The sequence below is a fragment of the Schistocerca serialis genome, chromosome 1, assembly GCF_023864345.2.
Source record: "Schistocerca serialis cubense isolate TAMUIC-IGC-003099 chromosome 1, iqSchSeri2.2, whole genome shotgun sequence".
Lineage (NCBI taxonomy): Eukaryota > Metazoa > Arthropoda > Insecta > Orthoptera > Acrididae > Schistocerca > Schistocerca serialis.
This window is the reverse complement of record NC_064638.1, coordinates 472355736-472372482: the sequence shown is the minus strand read 5'-3', so window position 1 is coordinate 472372482 and position 16747 is coordinate 472355736. Positions and strand designations below refer to the sequence as shown.

At 38.3% G+C, this 16747-nt stretch overlaps 1 protein-coding gene and 1 long non-coding RNA gene across 3 annotated transcripts in view; both read right to left on the bottom strand.

Moving 5' to 3' along the window:
• Positions 1-8695, bottom strand: part of LOC126473428 (protein-lysine N-methyltransferase EEF2KMT) — a 34733-nt gene extending 26038 nt beyond the window's left edge. Inside the window, exons 1-2 of one of the 2 annotated variants that reach the window (XM_050100471.1) lie at positions 8291-8690; positions 7874-8017 (exon numbers count right to left, since the gene is read on the bottom strand). In XM_050100471.1, the coding sequence (XP_049956428.1) occupies positions 7874-8017; positions 8291-8365 (219 nt within the window). In that variant the 5' untranslated portion in view covers positions 8366-8690. Of the gene's footprint in view, positions 1-7873; positions 8018-8290 lie in introns of both variants that reach the window. The other variant, XM_050100481.1, reaches the window with a different exon arrangement.
• Positions 8696-10362: 1667 nt separating this feature from the next.
• On the bottom strand, positions 10363-11058 carry LOC126473446 (uncharacterized). Its single transcript, XR_007586465.1, has 3 exons — positions 10945-11058; positions 10680-10786; positions 10363-10503 (listed from the first exon to the last, which is right to left on the bottom strand). It is a non-coding gene; the product is annotated as an uncharacterized LOC126473446 (long non-coding RNA).
• Positions 11059-16747: the final 5689 nt, after the last annotated feature.

The following is a 16747-nucleotide window of genomic DNA, read 5'->3' as shown; positions in this document are numbered from 1 at the left end:
GACTTACACCATGACTATGATCTTTTCAACTAAAATCTACAAGTGAAGTTCTGTCTAAGGCTTTCTAACCATAAAAGAACTGTTGACAGTGAAACATGGTGCATCTCTGCATTTTTCACATTAATAAACACTGCAAAAGATGTACAAAGTGATGAGCAATAGACAAAAATCTTACAACTGACAGGAGTTTGAACTCCAGATCTTTGGATTCATACGTTAGCCTTTGACTCTGCAAATGGCAACTTTATTTTAGAGAAACTTAATTAATGCTTCCAAGGTACAATGAGTAAGTGGTTCACTTCATATTTAACTAATAAAAAGCAAAGGGATCACATTATGTAGCTCACACAGATCTCGTGATGAATCTTCTGAGTGAGTCCCCTTTACTACTCATTCCACAGACCTTAATTCAGGGACCACTACTATTCTTGCTGCATATAAATGACCTTCCATTATACACCGATAAAGCACAAATAGTGATCTTTACTGGTGAAGCAGCCATAATCAAACCCAACAAAGATGCAACAATAGAAATATCATGTAATGTAAACAACACAGTTCATTCAACCTGCACTAGGCAAGATTCATCATCATCATCATCATCATCATCATCAATAATAATACAGCATGGAGAAAGGAAATATCTCAAACTTATTGCTCAAAATTCCTGAATGTGCATGTTGATCAGAATTTGAATTGAAAATCATATATTACAGATGTTCTGAAATGCTCATAGCTGAGTAACATTTGCTCTATGTGTAAGTGTTAGTTTTGTTTCCAGAATGAGATTTTCACTCCACAGTGGAGTGTGCACTGATATGAAACTTCCTGGCAGATTAAAACTGTGTGCCGGACCGAACTCGGGACCTTTGCCTTTCGCGGGCAAGTGCTCTACCAACTGAGCTACCCAAGCACGACTCACGCCCCGTCATCACAGCTTTACTTCCGCCAGTATCTCGTCTCCTACCTTCCAAACTTTACAGAAGTTCTCCTGCGAACCTTGCAGAACCAAAGCATTGGAGAATTAGCTTACTTTCCACATTTCTATCCACTGATGCCATATGGAATAATTTTATGGGGCAATTCCACACATTGTACAGAGATGCACTACAAGAATAATAATCTGGCGTTCAACCACAAACTTCACATAGGCAGCTGTTTAAAAAAATAGGCATTTTAACAAAGCTTTCACAATGCACTTAATTTCTTGTAACATTTGAAAATAGCAGCAGCATTCACAAGTATAACACTAGGAACAAAAACAGCCTCAATTACCTATAACTTAACATTACTCTTGCACAGAAAGAAGTATCCGGCCATAAAAAAATTTAAAAAAACATTTGACCATTTCCTTTGTGAATTAAACGTGCTGGCAAATAAGCAAACAAATTAAAATAATTTCTACATGACAACTTCCTGTTAAGGGCACTTGCATCACTAATGAGTGGTTTTGGAATTCGAGCTCGCCCTGCAATTCTGTGCTGATAGCAATCCATGTTGTTTTGGTGCTGACATGATTTGCAAGTGCTACTATCAGGTCTGCAGTGACTTTTGCAGCTGTCAGCCTCTTTTCAATGACTGTCTCTCACAATCACTGAACACACAGTTTTGTCCATGTTGTAACTTAGCAGGTGATGTTTTCCCACTTTCCCTGTGTGCAGAATAAATCTTTGATACTGTGCTTCTTGAAGCACCAAACACTTTGGCTACCTTTGTTACAGAAGCACCCACCATACAACCACCAACAATTTGCTTACTTTTGAATTCACTTAGCTCCGACATACTGCACCCACAAATACACAGAACACTGATCTGACTATGGCTGATACTTGCACAGGTGCCGTTCTTGGTTAAATACAACGGCGCCACCTGTAGTAAGGGAAAAATGAGTGCTGGTCTGCCCCTCTCTGCATCCTAATTTCTCTTAGTCTATTCTCATGATTGCTAGACAAAATACATGAAGGAGACTGTATAACTCTTCCACAGTCTTTTTTGACTTTATTCCAATATTTCCCATTTATTTTCTCTGAGACACTCTGTTATAGTTTTGTATACACCATACCAACCCGTTACAATTCTAGGAATAACCAAACAAATTAGAAAACAAGTACAAAATTGGTCATGCCAAACTGTTTAGCTTTAAATGTTTCAAAAACCAGTCTTAAGCAACTCCAGGTCATCGTTGACAATGACTGCAGGAAATGGAGATTAATAAGCTGCAAATTAAAGGCATCTTTATATACTTATTCTTAGAGAGCCAGACGAACCATTATTTTTGATCAGCTGCTTAGTAATCTAAGCTCATAACATTTTGATCGTACAGGTTTGTCACTATGTTGACAGGTAAGTAAAACTTTTCATACACCGCAAGATTTTACAGCCAGTGTTTACTTCCATGATCAAATAGTAAGTCTGAATCCAACATGCTTCTGACAAATGAGAATATGTTCCATAATTTCATTCACACTTTTTAAAATAGAAAGACTGTTCCAGCTTCTTTTTAATGCATTGGGAAGAAATAATAATAATAATAATACCACCCTATGATTATTTCAGTTAATTATACCATCAAAATTTGGTGGTGAATAATCTGTTCTTTTTTTTATGCACAATACTGCAAAGTTCGTTTCTACCCACAGCACAATTTTAGGAATTTAATATTTTTAGGATTATTAAGTTAAAATTTTCTGGTAATTATTCAGGAAGGCTGCCTGTCTCAACACAATCTTTGCATTCCGTCATCAGATGACATTGATGGCATGTCAATCTAATATATGAGAGTTGCCTCCTGGCAACAAACATACTGTACAGAGAAGCATGTATTGCAAGCACCGCATAACGGTTGGTCCTCTTGTCTAACAAAGAAGCTGTGTGTGTCACAGGACAAAGGCCTCAAAATCAGGTCAGAGTCACTTCCTTCCATCTCTGAATTTAGGAGGATTTGCTTATTGGTAAAGTAGCTAGATATGTGGTCACACCTTGCCATTTGTTACTACTTTTCTTTCCACATAGCATGGTTTTTCCCTCATTAATGAGAAGAGCGCTTTCCTAAAGAAATTTTCAGCTACTGTGTACACAATATGCCAACAGTCTTGCCACAGTGGTAACATCGGTTCCCGTCAGATCACAGAAGTGAAGTGCTGCTGGGCTTGACTAGCACCAGGATGTTTCACCACCAAGGTCTGCCGAGTGCTGCTGGCAAGTGGGTTGCACTCAACCCTTGTGAGGCCAAGTGAGGAACTACTTGACTGAGAAGTAGTGGCACTGGTCATGAAAACTGACAATGGCCAGCAGCACTGTGTGCCAACCACGTGACCCTTCAATCCGCGTCTAGTGATGCCTAAGGGCTGAGGATGACATGGTGGCCGGTTGGTACCGTTGGGCTTTCAATGCCTGATCAGAGAATGGAGCACTTCATAAACAAATGGGTAACCCAACCACCTCGAATATACGAAGTATCCTTACTAACAATCTGAAAACTACTTTTGCCCTCTTGGCAACAAACATATTGTACAGAGCAGCAAGCATTGCAAGCACCGTATCGTGGTTAGTCCACTTGTCTAACATAGAAGCTGTGTGTCCCAAGACAATGACCTAGTGGGCCAATTAATTGGGACCCTCTGCCGGTCCACCAACCAGTGTGAACATGGTCTAATACTTCCGTGCTTAAATTGTGTAATGAGGTGGGCAACCGTCATTCTGAAACCACGTAAGTTGTCGAATGTCCACGACAACATCCTGCAATAGTACCAGCAATTCTTCTTCCAAAAACATCTGTTATTTGCATCCATTCACTGTGCCACTGATAAAATATGGACTGATAAGTTTGTCCCCCATGATGTCACACCATACGCTAACCAATCAAGGACATTGATGATCAACTTGCCATAACCAGTGGGGATTATCTACCATCCAGTAATCTAAGTTATGCCGGTTAACGCTACTATGGTTTGTGAATGCACATTCATCGGTGAATCGTAGCTCAGTAAAGAACGTGGAGGTCGTTTGCATATGTTGATGTGCATATTCACAAAACACTACCAGGTTACGGAAGTCAGCATAATGAAATTTTTGATCCAGGGACACACAGTATATGGATAATACTTATGACAATGCAGTATTGTGACAGCACTACCTATGGACGTACCAGCCACATGGAGTAATGGCCAGGCACTTATCCATGGTTTGCAGCTTCGGCATTTCTCCTAAAGTCTCTGTAAAGCAGGATCATTTCAATTTTTTCTTCTGTGGTTGCCACATTCATCATCCACTTGCACGTCTGTTCTCCAAAATGATAGGTAGGTGCGCAAACACTGCACAAGTGTTGTACTGTTCAGAACTGCTATACATTCTATGTCTGCACGATACGTGAGCTCCAGCCACAGTGTATATCATAGTTCGCTACACGGCCATAGTGGCAAGTCGGGTAGTCCCCTGTTCGATGTCAGAGGATTACAATGCTGCGAATGGTGTTTCCAATTAGAAGTTATGAAATAGTCCTATCCTCACAGCATGGAGGTGGCATCCCATCAGCCATTGGATATTCAAGAGCCATTGAGTAACATGTCATAAATTAAAAGTATGTCCTATTTCTATTCTGCCGATAACGGCGCCTTCTGTGGTGAACCTAGGAAAATGCTTCGGACAAAATGTATGTAGATTCTGCCATAGAATCGTAATCTGCAATAAAAATTAAGGGTTCCCATTGAAGATTTCAAAGTTGCTCATCGCCACCCTCGCACGGGATGGGGTGGTTGGTCGATTATGCTGTCATTGGATGCCCCCCCCCCCCCTTAGACAAACAAATAGGAATCTTAACTTTTTTGATGCGATGTGTAGTTTTTGTGACATTTCAGCCTTCAGTTAAAATGAACACCTTGTATACACAATATAGTTCTGGTGCACAGTTAAAATATTATAAAATACTGGAAACTGCTCTCTCTGAACTGCTAACTGGTTGTTATGACCCCTAGAGAAATGTAGCATATCAAATACTACAGATGCAGGCAGCATTACTCTACTTGCTAAAGTGGTCTAGGACGTGCAGGGAACCAATTCATTCACAGTTTGTGCATTCAGCAATTCATAGGGTGTAGGTAGAGCATTTTTTATGAACCTACATATCAGCTTAAAAAAAACTCAAACATCAAGAATGTAGGAAAAACTACTCCTTTTTGAGATCCTGAAGTAAAGCACTACAATGTGGTAGTTTCAGGACTGAGTAATGGCAACAATTTGTGCTGCAAATGTCTGACACATTGCTGCTCATGAAAATAAATGAAGTCAAAACATTACGTAAAGAGTATTATACAAGGTGCAAACACTATTTCATCTCAATAGGTTGAGTTACTGTGTTATGGCAAATATCCAAGTGCATGCAATTGTGTACAGGGTTGGTTCAAATGGCTCTGAGCACTATGGGACTTAACTTCTGTGGTCATCAGTCCCCTAGAACTCAGAACTACTTAAACCTAACTAACCTAAGGACATCACACACATCCATGCCCGAGGCAGGATTCGAACCTGCGACCGTAGCAGTCGCGCGGTTCCGGACTGAGCGCCTTAACCGCGAGACCACCGCGGCCGGCTGTGTACAGGGGCTCGTTTGATTTTGTGATTTAGTTTCCTAGTATTTTTGTCCGTTATTTTTTATCTATCTTTACACAAATCACATATATTGACTTTCTAAGTAGTAGAAACCAGGTATTATCCTATTTATGTATCCCAAGGCTGAAAAGCACAATAAAATAATTTTGTTTGGAAGCTGGTCACTGTGTTCCCCTTACGGAGTATGCCTAGTATGTGAAAAACAGGAACTGGTAGAACATGGCAAACATTCACACAAATAAAATGCCAATGAAATTTTTTTTTTTTTTTTTCAATGGTTTCATTTGAAGAAACATTTTTCCGCTGAGTCAGAGAGGTAACACGTGCATCTTATCCTTTCTATCTTTCTCTCCATGAAACTCACTCAATATATAGGCCTAGATGGGTTTTTGAATTTCTCTCTGCCAAAGCTGTGCCAGTCACTTCCATTTGGAAGCTAATAAAATGTGTGATAGTTACAGATGACAATTTTACACAAAGATGAAATAGCATCTTCGAGCATTACAAATATGTGCATTTCTCCTTTAATCAGGCAATGCAAAGAAACACATGCTTGTCAAGATAGCAGGGTCAGATGTGGGTGGTATCCATAGAGGAGAAAGCAGTAGGTTTTCCTATAGAAATACATGTCATGTATGGAACTGTTAAGTTTGAAACAGCACAAAGGAACAATAAAAGGTAGACATTTACTACAAAACCCATAATCTCAATAATTTTACAAAGTGGAATGTAAATTCCACCTTTGATTTAGAGTTGCTGCAACATTTCTCGCTACATACGACCTAAATTTCATATGTACAAAACAGAAAATCTCACCCTAAGAAATATATTTTCAACAAAAGCATATGTTCATAAAGTAAAAGAATCTAAAGGTAAGACAATTAATAGATATTAAAAGTAAGTGCTAACCTCTTATACAAGAACATATTTAGGGGAAATAATTGACTTCTCATTCCAAATATCAATTTGGTGACAGGATTAGGCACCAGAAATTATGGATCCCCTCAAACACACAACCAGAACACACAAGATAAAACATTATCCTGAACTGCAATACTAGCATAATCAAAGATATGGAAACATCCCCCAGGCTGTGGCTAAGCCATGTCTCCGCAATATCCTTTCTTTCAAGAGTGCTTGTTCTGCAAGGTTCGCAGGAGAGCTTCTGTAAAGTTTGGAAGGTAGGAGACGAGGTACTGGCAGAAGTAAAGCTGTCAGTACCAGGCGTGAGTCGTGCTTCGGTAGCTCAGATGGTAGAGCACTTGCCCGCGAAAGGCAAAGGTCTCGAGTTCGAGTCTTAGTCGGGCACACAGTTTTAATCTGCCAGGAAGTTTCAAAGATATGTAAGCTAGATGCTAAGGTAGTTAAAGTACCACTAAAGATTTTCAGTCCATACCAATGCAATGAAAGTCCCTTGGGTTTCTGTACGCACCATGTTGTTGGCTGGAACACTTTTACAAATATCTCTCTCTCAAGATTAGCCACTTCGTATACAAAATTATCTGAAGATACTGATCTGTGCTTCGTAATTCCCTGTATGTACTGACAAAACAGCCTTTATTGCAAACAGATTGCTACAGCATTGTGCACTACATAATAGGCTAACTTTTTTCTTAAACATCAATCAATGTTCTCAAACTGTTAAGTGTGCGGTTACAAATCAACACCGCTTAAGGCTATAATTAGAAAACCAGAAGCTCTTCTGATAGCAGTGGGCTTTTCTGCTGATTACTTAAGCCAATTATCTTTGACATAATACTGGTCATTTGCCTTTAATGATAGCTACTAGTGTATTAACAGATGCATTATGATTCATCACCATCGTAATTTAAATTTTAAAAATGCAACGTCCTTAATATCTTCCCTGAAAATGGGATATACAACAATGTTTACTGTTATCAATCTACAACTACTAATTTGTAAAAGAAGTGCAAAATTCATTTCAAATAAATCCATGAACGTACCTAATATGAAAATGTTTATTTTGTAATACCAGTAAGTGGACACCAGAAGACAATTTATTACCTTTTACATATATCCATAGTACTCCAATGTATCAATGAGGGCAATATTCGTTATCATTCGTTTTAGCTCAATCAAAAATCCATAAACTCTGGTGCAAAGTTATCAACTCTTAAACATAGGTCTGGTTCATAAACAGTTTCACCTTTTCGTTGCACAGTCAGTGCCAAGTTTGCACACATTCTAAACACACGGCTCCGATCTTATGTCACGTCTGTTTACCTGTCTATGTTGGAAGTCTTACCCTTGATATAACCAGCTTGAGGAACGCGTGTTCATATTTCGGGTCAATCTCGTGCTTCATATTAAGTGGATGTTTCACCGTACTGTTAATAATATCCTTCTGCCAATCAGAACCCATCTCATTGGCTTTTTCTATGATCGCATCCTAAAACGAACGCCCTTGTCCATCAGTTTCCGCAAATATTATGATGTACATATAGTAACAACATGCTGTAGAAAAGCTTATATTTTTCTTCAGGACCACATTTTTGTAAACATATTAGGGGCAAAAAGTTAATAATTCACACAAGCTGAAGAAGAAACAAGTTAAACTATATAATTACATGTTTATTTTTCACATATAAACATAAAGTACACATCAGTGATACATTCCTTTAAATATGACAGTTTACAGGTGATTTCCAAACAGCACACTTACAACATCAGGTGAAAGTAACTTAAGTGGATACATGTTCAAGAAGCGCCTTTCAAGGCGTTTCAGACAATCGTCCATCACTTCACTGAAAAAAACATTGCAACCGACATCATTCAGAGAAACGCCAGCCTCGAGCGTTGAGTGACGTCACTAGCATGTGGCGTGTAGTCGATAATGAGCGCACATGGCATGGGTCGTTCGATCAAGAGCTTTTTGATCAAAAGCAAATAAGAGCAAATAAAATACCCTGTCAAAGGATTCTGCCGAGGACAACCACAGGTTTGCTCCTTTATTCGCAATTTTCCATTTATTTTTCTTAATAGCATATGTTTTTGTTGTTCATTTTGCTGCCATCTGCAGGACAGCTGATATACTGGTATAGTTGTTTACAACTGTACTCTGCAAACCACTACGAAGTTCATGGTGGAGAGTATGCCCTAGTGGTGGGCAGGAAATCGCGTATCTGTTAGAAATCACAGTGACTGAGAAGTCACAGATATCACAGAAGCAACTTTACAGAATCTAACTGCGATTTCAGTCACAGTTAGCAGTCGCAAATAGTATTTCATATTCAAAGACGTGAGCCATCTATTGGTCGAATTTAGCATTGCTTTCTGCGATTTCAGTGACAAGTCGCAACTAAGAGTCGCAAGTAGCAACTAAAAAGCGCGGTTAACAGTGGCATCTGTTGGCCAAAGTTCGTACTACGTCCATCTCTGCGGTACGCTATGGAGTCTAACTGCGATTTCCGTGACAAGTCGCAACTAAGAGTCGCAAGTAGCAACTAGAAAGCGCGGTTAACAGTGCCATCTGTGGGTCAAACTTCGTACTACGCTCATCTCTGCGGTACGCTATGGAGTCTAACTGCGATTTCCGTGACAAGTCGCAACTAAGAGTCGCAAGTAGAAACTAAAAAGCGCAGTTAGCACTGCCATCTGTTGAGCAAAGTTCATACTACGCTACTCGCTACCGAGTCAAACTGCGATTTCTGTGACAAATCGCAACTAAGAGTCGCAAGTAGCAACTAAAAAGCGCAGTTAACATACTTTTCCTAGTGTCATCTGTTGACCGACGTACGTACTTCGTTATGAGAGCGTTGTGCCTCACGAGATCGATGTGCTGTGTGTGCATATGAAGGGCTTATTTCAGTAGTGGTACAAGTCCATTTTTGTTAATTTTGAGATATAGAGTCGTAAAGTTAAATGAGCGCTGAAAAATCTGCAGTTGAGATACCAGAAATATTCAAGCATATGGCTTCTTGCTGGAGATGAACCTTTATTTATGTTTGTTTGGATCACTAATTTCAGAAGCATTATAGACAGAAAAGTGTAGGTAATGGACTTGTACCACTATTGATATAAGCCCTTCATATTATATGACGACATGCACATTCAGCATCAGTTATGGTTGGTCAAATACTGCTGTGACTCTGAATGTATTATATTAATAAGAAGCAACATTGCCTTTTTCTCCTGAAAATATCAAGTAACGTTTCAAATGTGTTTGATTCTGCTTCCAATATGACAGTTTTGGTTAATACTCCACATGCCTACAGGACTTTGCAATGTTAACACAGCAGAACTCAGACATCTGTATAAGTGTAGAGAAATGAAAACAGTCATATGAATGCCTCACTTTTGTTCCGACACAGTTCAAGACTCGGGAGAAAAGTTTTACACCTGGTGTTCTACATGGCAACTTCACACACAAGAACTTTTTGCCGACACTACTACCACCTACATAAGTAAGCTTTTCCTGTGTCACTTTCAAGTAATGCACTTAAGCTATTCCTGATTTAACTGGAAGATCTGTACTTCCCCACTTTCATAACAACAGCCTCAAAATGCATATTGTAGACTTTGGGATATGTTACAAGTCAGTGTCACACCAAGATTGTGGAGAAAGGGGGGGGGGCGGCACATCTGTATCCAACAAGTGTTTACCAATAAATAAGTGGCGGGAAATTACGGGTATAGGACGGCTTAACATGTGGAAAATGAGATTTTTATTATTCACTCAATGTATTTAACATTTATTATTCCTTTAAAATCGCACACTTCAATAAAACACTTTAATCAGTCGCACACTTATTTCATAATTATTTCACTTTTAAACTGCAAATCCTCTAAGAGCTGTCTTGAATCTTCACGAGTCTCTCTCAACAGCCTTGATGTGGATAGATATGTACAGCAACCAGTAATCAGTCAGAACTGCGTCTGCAAAAACACAAGGATTATTAAACAATTTTTGCTGTCACTAATTACTAGCAATATAATTGACAGAGTAGATTGCTAATATTTGCTATATCACATTTGCTAATATTTGCTATATCACATTCGCAAGAACGATCTCACTGAAGTAATTAAGTCCATCAAAACGCTTAGAAACTAACCTCTCGTCTGACGAAAACGGTCTAAAGACTGGCAATTTCTTCAGATCTGTTGACAATGATACTTTGAATTATCTCTTTACTGAGTGACTGAAATGTAGTTCAGGTACCTATGAACATAACAATATGTTAGAATTCATTTTCTAAACACGAACTATTACGGTACTGTGCGGCTACTTACATATTAATTACACTATTAATATTTTCACAGTTGTTTCTTTAATACAAAATTAAAGCCAACGGAAGAATAAACGTAAAACATACTTACCAATGACAGGTTTGTTGAGATGCAATTTTCTGTGTGGACAGATGTAACTTTTTCATACGGTGGTACGTCGCAGAAATCGCAGGAGTCACAGAAATCGCAGAAGTAGCAGAAGTCACAGAAATCGCAGAAGTCGCAGAAATCGCAGAAGTCGCAGAAGTAGCAGAAGTCGCAGAAATCGCGGAAGTAGCAGAAATAGCAGTGGCGGAGGGATGCGCGACTTAGGTTCCTTAACTGCGACTCTTAACTGCGACAAATCACAGTTAAAAATAACAGATACTGAAAAGTAGCATTCACAGAAATCACTGATATCGGAAAATCGCAGTTTAGCCCATCACTGGTATGCCCCATTATATCAGATGTAAAGATCGTTTCCCGTTCTCTTCGCGTTTTTAGCGCGGGAATAATGGTTTTTAAGTGGCCTGTACAAGCTACAATTAATCTAATCTTCACGGTCCCTGTGGGAGCGATATGTAGGGTGTTGTTAAAATATTCCTAGAGTTCGTCATTTAATGCTGGTTCTTGAAACTTTGTAAATAGGATTTCTCGGGATAATATCCGTTTATCTTCAAGTATCTGCCAGTTCAGTGTTTTCAACTTTCAACACTTTCGCGTGTGTGAAACAAACCTGTGACCATTCGTGCTGACCTTCACTGTATACGTTCAGCATCAACTGAAAGGGCACAAGATTTTTGTTTAGTCGATGTGAGCACCATTTATAACATGGCACACATCAAGTCTATAGCCGAGCTCTTCCCAAGCGCTGGATAGACCGCAAGAGGCCCAATGACAGGGCTTGCTTTGCATGGCCTCCACGTTCACCCGATCTAACGCCATGCGATTTCTTCCTTTGGGGCTTCATCAAGGATCTTGTGTACGTGCCTCCGCTGCCAGCAGACCTCCCTGAATTAAGAAACCAGATAGAAGCAGCTGTTGCTGCAATGACTGAAGACATACTTATCAACGTTTGGGAAGAACTCGGCTATAGACTTGATGTGTACCATGTGACAAATGGTGCTCACGTTGAACATTTATAAGATTCTTGGTAAAACTGTTTGAGTTGCTCTTTCATTTGACATATCATTTATAACTGTTCGTTTAATATAATAAATATTATAAAATGTTAAACTCCTGATATTCATTTATAACACCCTGTATTTCACCAGAAGAAAAAACTCGCAGGTACATTGAGGTAAGTTTTTTAATTAATCAACACACTTATTTATAAATCAATACTTGTTTAGGGAAGAAAATTTAAAGATAAAAAGAACGTTTTGTTATTCGCAGAATAACTGTAACTCCGATTCATCGCTGGCATTGGTTGGTGCTGGCGATTGAGTATGTGTTACTGGCGGTAGAGATCCCATTGCTGTAGTATAACCATAATGTGCTAAACTATTTGGTACACTAAGACTGCTGTGATCTGTAATCATGATATTGAAAGCCTTCGACAGAAGCTTGACTATGCTGCTCTGGTGCCAAATAATTTCTTCATTATGATAAAGGGTTATGACAATCTTGATTTTCAAATGACTGATGTTGTGGTACTTGAAGGAAAATTTCGTTCTGCAAGATTAAATTATGAATTCTAATTTTAGTACGAAGTCGTCTATATTCCGGGATTTTTTAATCTCTTTAACGAGTAACAAACAAAACAGCTTGTCTTCATCGTCATCTTCTTTTGGTTCCGATACATTTTTCTGTGCTAAACTTTGCTCTATATGCTTGCAAATCTTTCGTCAGCAGAACTCATTTTTTGTTTTTTTCTTGGAGTAGATTTAGGAATCTTTTTAGAGGCAGGACTTACTTCTACATCAGCAACTTCTGACGAAGCTGATGCGTTATCTTCTAGATTCTGTTTCTTTCTTGGTTATAGATGCCAGTAGAAATCGTAATTTATTATAATGAATAAGTGACGAAATTTTCGAGGCTACTGATCCAGATTTAACAGTCTTCATTTTCCTAAACTCTCTCATACAATTATCTAGTAAGCTCTTCCATTTCCTTTGCGGGGGTAATGTTGAAAAAAAAAAATGAGTAGTAATAGACTACCCTCTTAGCTTCTTTTCAAATATTTATATAAATGTTTTATTTTTTCAGATATTTGACCACAGGATGTTCACTTGGGGCATTAAGCTACGATTATAGAATTGTCAAATCTACTGCAACGACTATAATACCACATGTATGCGAAACTATTTGGAGAAAATCGAGACCCATTGTTATTAGTGAACCAAAGAAAGAAAAGTGGTATGAAATATCCACAATATTTGAAATGAACTCAAAGTTTCCAAATTGTTTGGGAACCTTGGATGGGAAACAAATACGGTAAATCCAGCCTGAACACACTGGTTCGGTGAACTATAACTACAAAAATTATTTTTCGTTAGTTTTACTGGCGCTAGCGGATGCAAACTATTGTTTTGTATGGGTTGACATAGGTGCCTAAAGTAAAAACAGTGACTCAGGTATATTCAAGAATTCTTCATTGTACAAGAACCTGACAGAAAGCCCATTAGATCTCCCTGAGCCAAAGGCATTGTTAATACAAAATAGGCAAACGGTTTTGCCATACGTTATACTGGCTGATGAAGCTTTTGGCATGATGGAGAATTTTATGCGGCTTTATGGGTGAAGGTCACTAGCTTATGCTAAAAAATATTTAATACCCGTTTGACGTTAGGATGCCGGTATGTCGAATGTACTTTTGGCTTAAGGTGCAATAAATGAGGTGTTTTACATAGGCCATTAGATGTTATCACCGGTTTCGCAGAAAATATCGTAAAATCGATATGTACACTACACAATTAAGCCAGATACTCTTAATACTCCACCACTGGAGAATCCAATCTCACATTATACCAGGCGTGCTGTGCAACAGGTGGATAATGTTCGAGTATATTTAACAAATTATTTCATCAACAAAGGAAAAGTTGATTGACTAGACTGCAATATTTAATTTGTAACACAGATTTATTGAAAATATAAATATATGTACTCATATGATAATTTCTTCTTTTCTTCATTGTCATGTCCTTCACAGAATATGAGAACGAGTTTTACCCGAGCCCTTCTCTGTAAGTTCTTATCTGAATAAATGTTACTTGTCATGTTCCATATCTGAAGACGTTTCTCTGTTTCATCTATAAATAATTCGGTATTAAAAGCTTCCGTTTTCATTTCGGACGATTTCTGGATGTATTGAGCGACCGCTAAAATACGTCTATCCGCGTCAAAAGCGCGCGCTCAACTGAACAGTAACATAGGAAACTAATGATCTCAAAGCGCTTTGACGCATGTTGACAACAGTCAAGTGTTGGCACAGTGTTGATCGTGCCTTTTTGAAACGCCTGTTAGCATGTGTACGGCCTGAATCGTTATCAAAAAGCTAAGAAGACTGGTCAAATTTTAGAATTTGTATGGGTCAAATCACATTCCGGCATTCTATACAATGACAAAGGAGATCAACTAGCGAGCGATGCGATCAACAGTGAAAGACTTATTGGACATTAAGTCCCATACACAGAATACCTCCTAAAAGTATAACAACAAGCGATTCTCTCATGGCAGGAAGAATGGAATGAAAGCCAACAAACAAGAGGTAAAAGCTATGCACGTATACAGACATTCATACAAAGACAGACATGATTTGCGAACTTCAAACATTCAAGGAAAATTATAACGTCCATTGTGAGAATGCGTCTCAAATATGGATTTCCCTGCCCACTTACATATAATTGGCGTATCGGAGACACTCTGCTGTCAATGCGAAGAGGAAACAATTGGTGATGTAAATCACATCTTATTTCAGTGTAGACGCTATGAGAAAGGCAGAGTCAACTTTTTAAAGGAGCTCTTAATACTTGGTCACTGGCAGCCGCTTTGCACGATCCCAATTCTCGGAGACACAAGGGGTACATTCGATGCCATATCCCGGTTTCTAGCGAAAGAAAACATAAAAATCTAAAATGAATCGAACTTAACTAAAGAACTGAATTAGCAAATAAATTTTTAGTAGTCAACTGTGTTTTGTAATCTGATTACTATAATTTCGATCTGAAAACATATGAATGTATGCCCTAAACAGTATGTATCACGAAGAAAAAATGTTACCTTGTTATGTGTGTCAGTACATTTATTTGTGATGGCTAAAAAGTTTGTATGCTAGAAGCCAATAAACAGGGAAAAAAGTTGTAAATGCGCGTTAAGCGCTTGTCATGTAAACCTGCTCTTACAGTACGTGCATAAAAGTGCTTTGCACTTTATGGAAGCGTGTATCCTGCAAATTATGTCTCTCACTTGCTTGTGTAGAATTTGTTGCTTACCATCCACGACAACTCGCAACAAGTGGAATAAAGATTCAATAAATAACTTGCTACGATCATGTAAATGTTCGAATTAGGCAGAGCGCTCAGAATATTGCTTTATAGAAAGTTGCTTTACACACCCCAAGCGAAACAAATGAGAAAGAGGAACTTTTAAAAGAAACAAGAAAATACAGTGACAAACAAACAAACGTTTTTATGCAGAGACCAAGTGAAGAAACCTAGTATGAAGTGCATACTTGTGAAAATGCCAATAAAAGGTTTGAAAAATTCATGGAAATCTTCATGTCATGCTTTGAAGCTGCATTTCCATTGAAAAAAATGTCAACTTAACTTCAAAAAGTACAAATGGATTACAACAGGTATTAGAATCTCTCATGCAGAGAAGAGAAGATTACACAAGACACAGAACATGCCTCATGAATTTCATTTGTGCGTGAAGAATTACAAGAGGATCCTCAAAAATGTCATAAGAAGAGCTAAAACAATGGCAAATGACAAATACATTGAAAATTCAAAAAACAAATCTAAAGCTATATGGGAAGTTATAAAAAATCAAACAACAAGTGAAACCAAACCATATAAAAATATACACTTATGTTATGAAGGACAAATGACTTCTTGCCCAACAAAAATTGCAGAGACCTTCAACAAATCTTTTGCAAACTTAAGTGAACAATTGGTGAGTGGACTGGAAGAACACAACAAAATATCACCTCCATCATCCAATAGCATGAAAAATGTATCTATGTCATTGTTCCTTTCACCCAGAAATACTGAAGAAATTTTACCAGTTATAAAACCTTGAAAACAGGGTACTCATGTGGAACTGGTGGAATGCTAGATGCGAATATTAAAAAATGCTGTCTTGCCTTAGCTGAACCCTTGACACACTTGTGCAAAAGCTCACTGGCATCAGGAACCTTCCCCTCATGCTTAAAAACAGCCAAACTCTCTGCTCAAAAAAGGAAATCCAGATGGTGGTTCAAATTATAGACCAATAGCCCTACTGCCTGTATTTTCAAAAATTTTAGAAAATATTTTTTTTATAAGAGATTGTCTGATTTCCTAAATAAACATAAAATTCTCTCTCCCTCACAGCATGGTTTCAGGAAAGGCTATTCAATTGAGAGTGCAATATTTGTATTTCTTAATAAAATCTATGCTGAACTGGATGCAAGTGGGTTTGTGACAGCCATATGTCTTGATTTATCCAAAGCTTTCAACGTCTTTGACCATAATGCCCTACTGCAGAAGCTTGACCAATCAAGAATTATAGATATACCCAATGAGTGGCTCAGGATATACCTATGTGGTCGCAAACAGATGGTTGAAGTACAATATACTGACCATAACAAAATCAGCTACTAGTATTCAGGATGTGAAATATATCGTTCCTCAAGGATCAGTATTAGGACCCATTCTGTTTCTCCTCTATGTCAATTATCTTATGTACAACAAGTATTCCCAAACTACCCTCC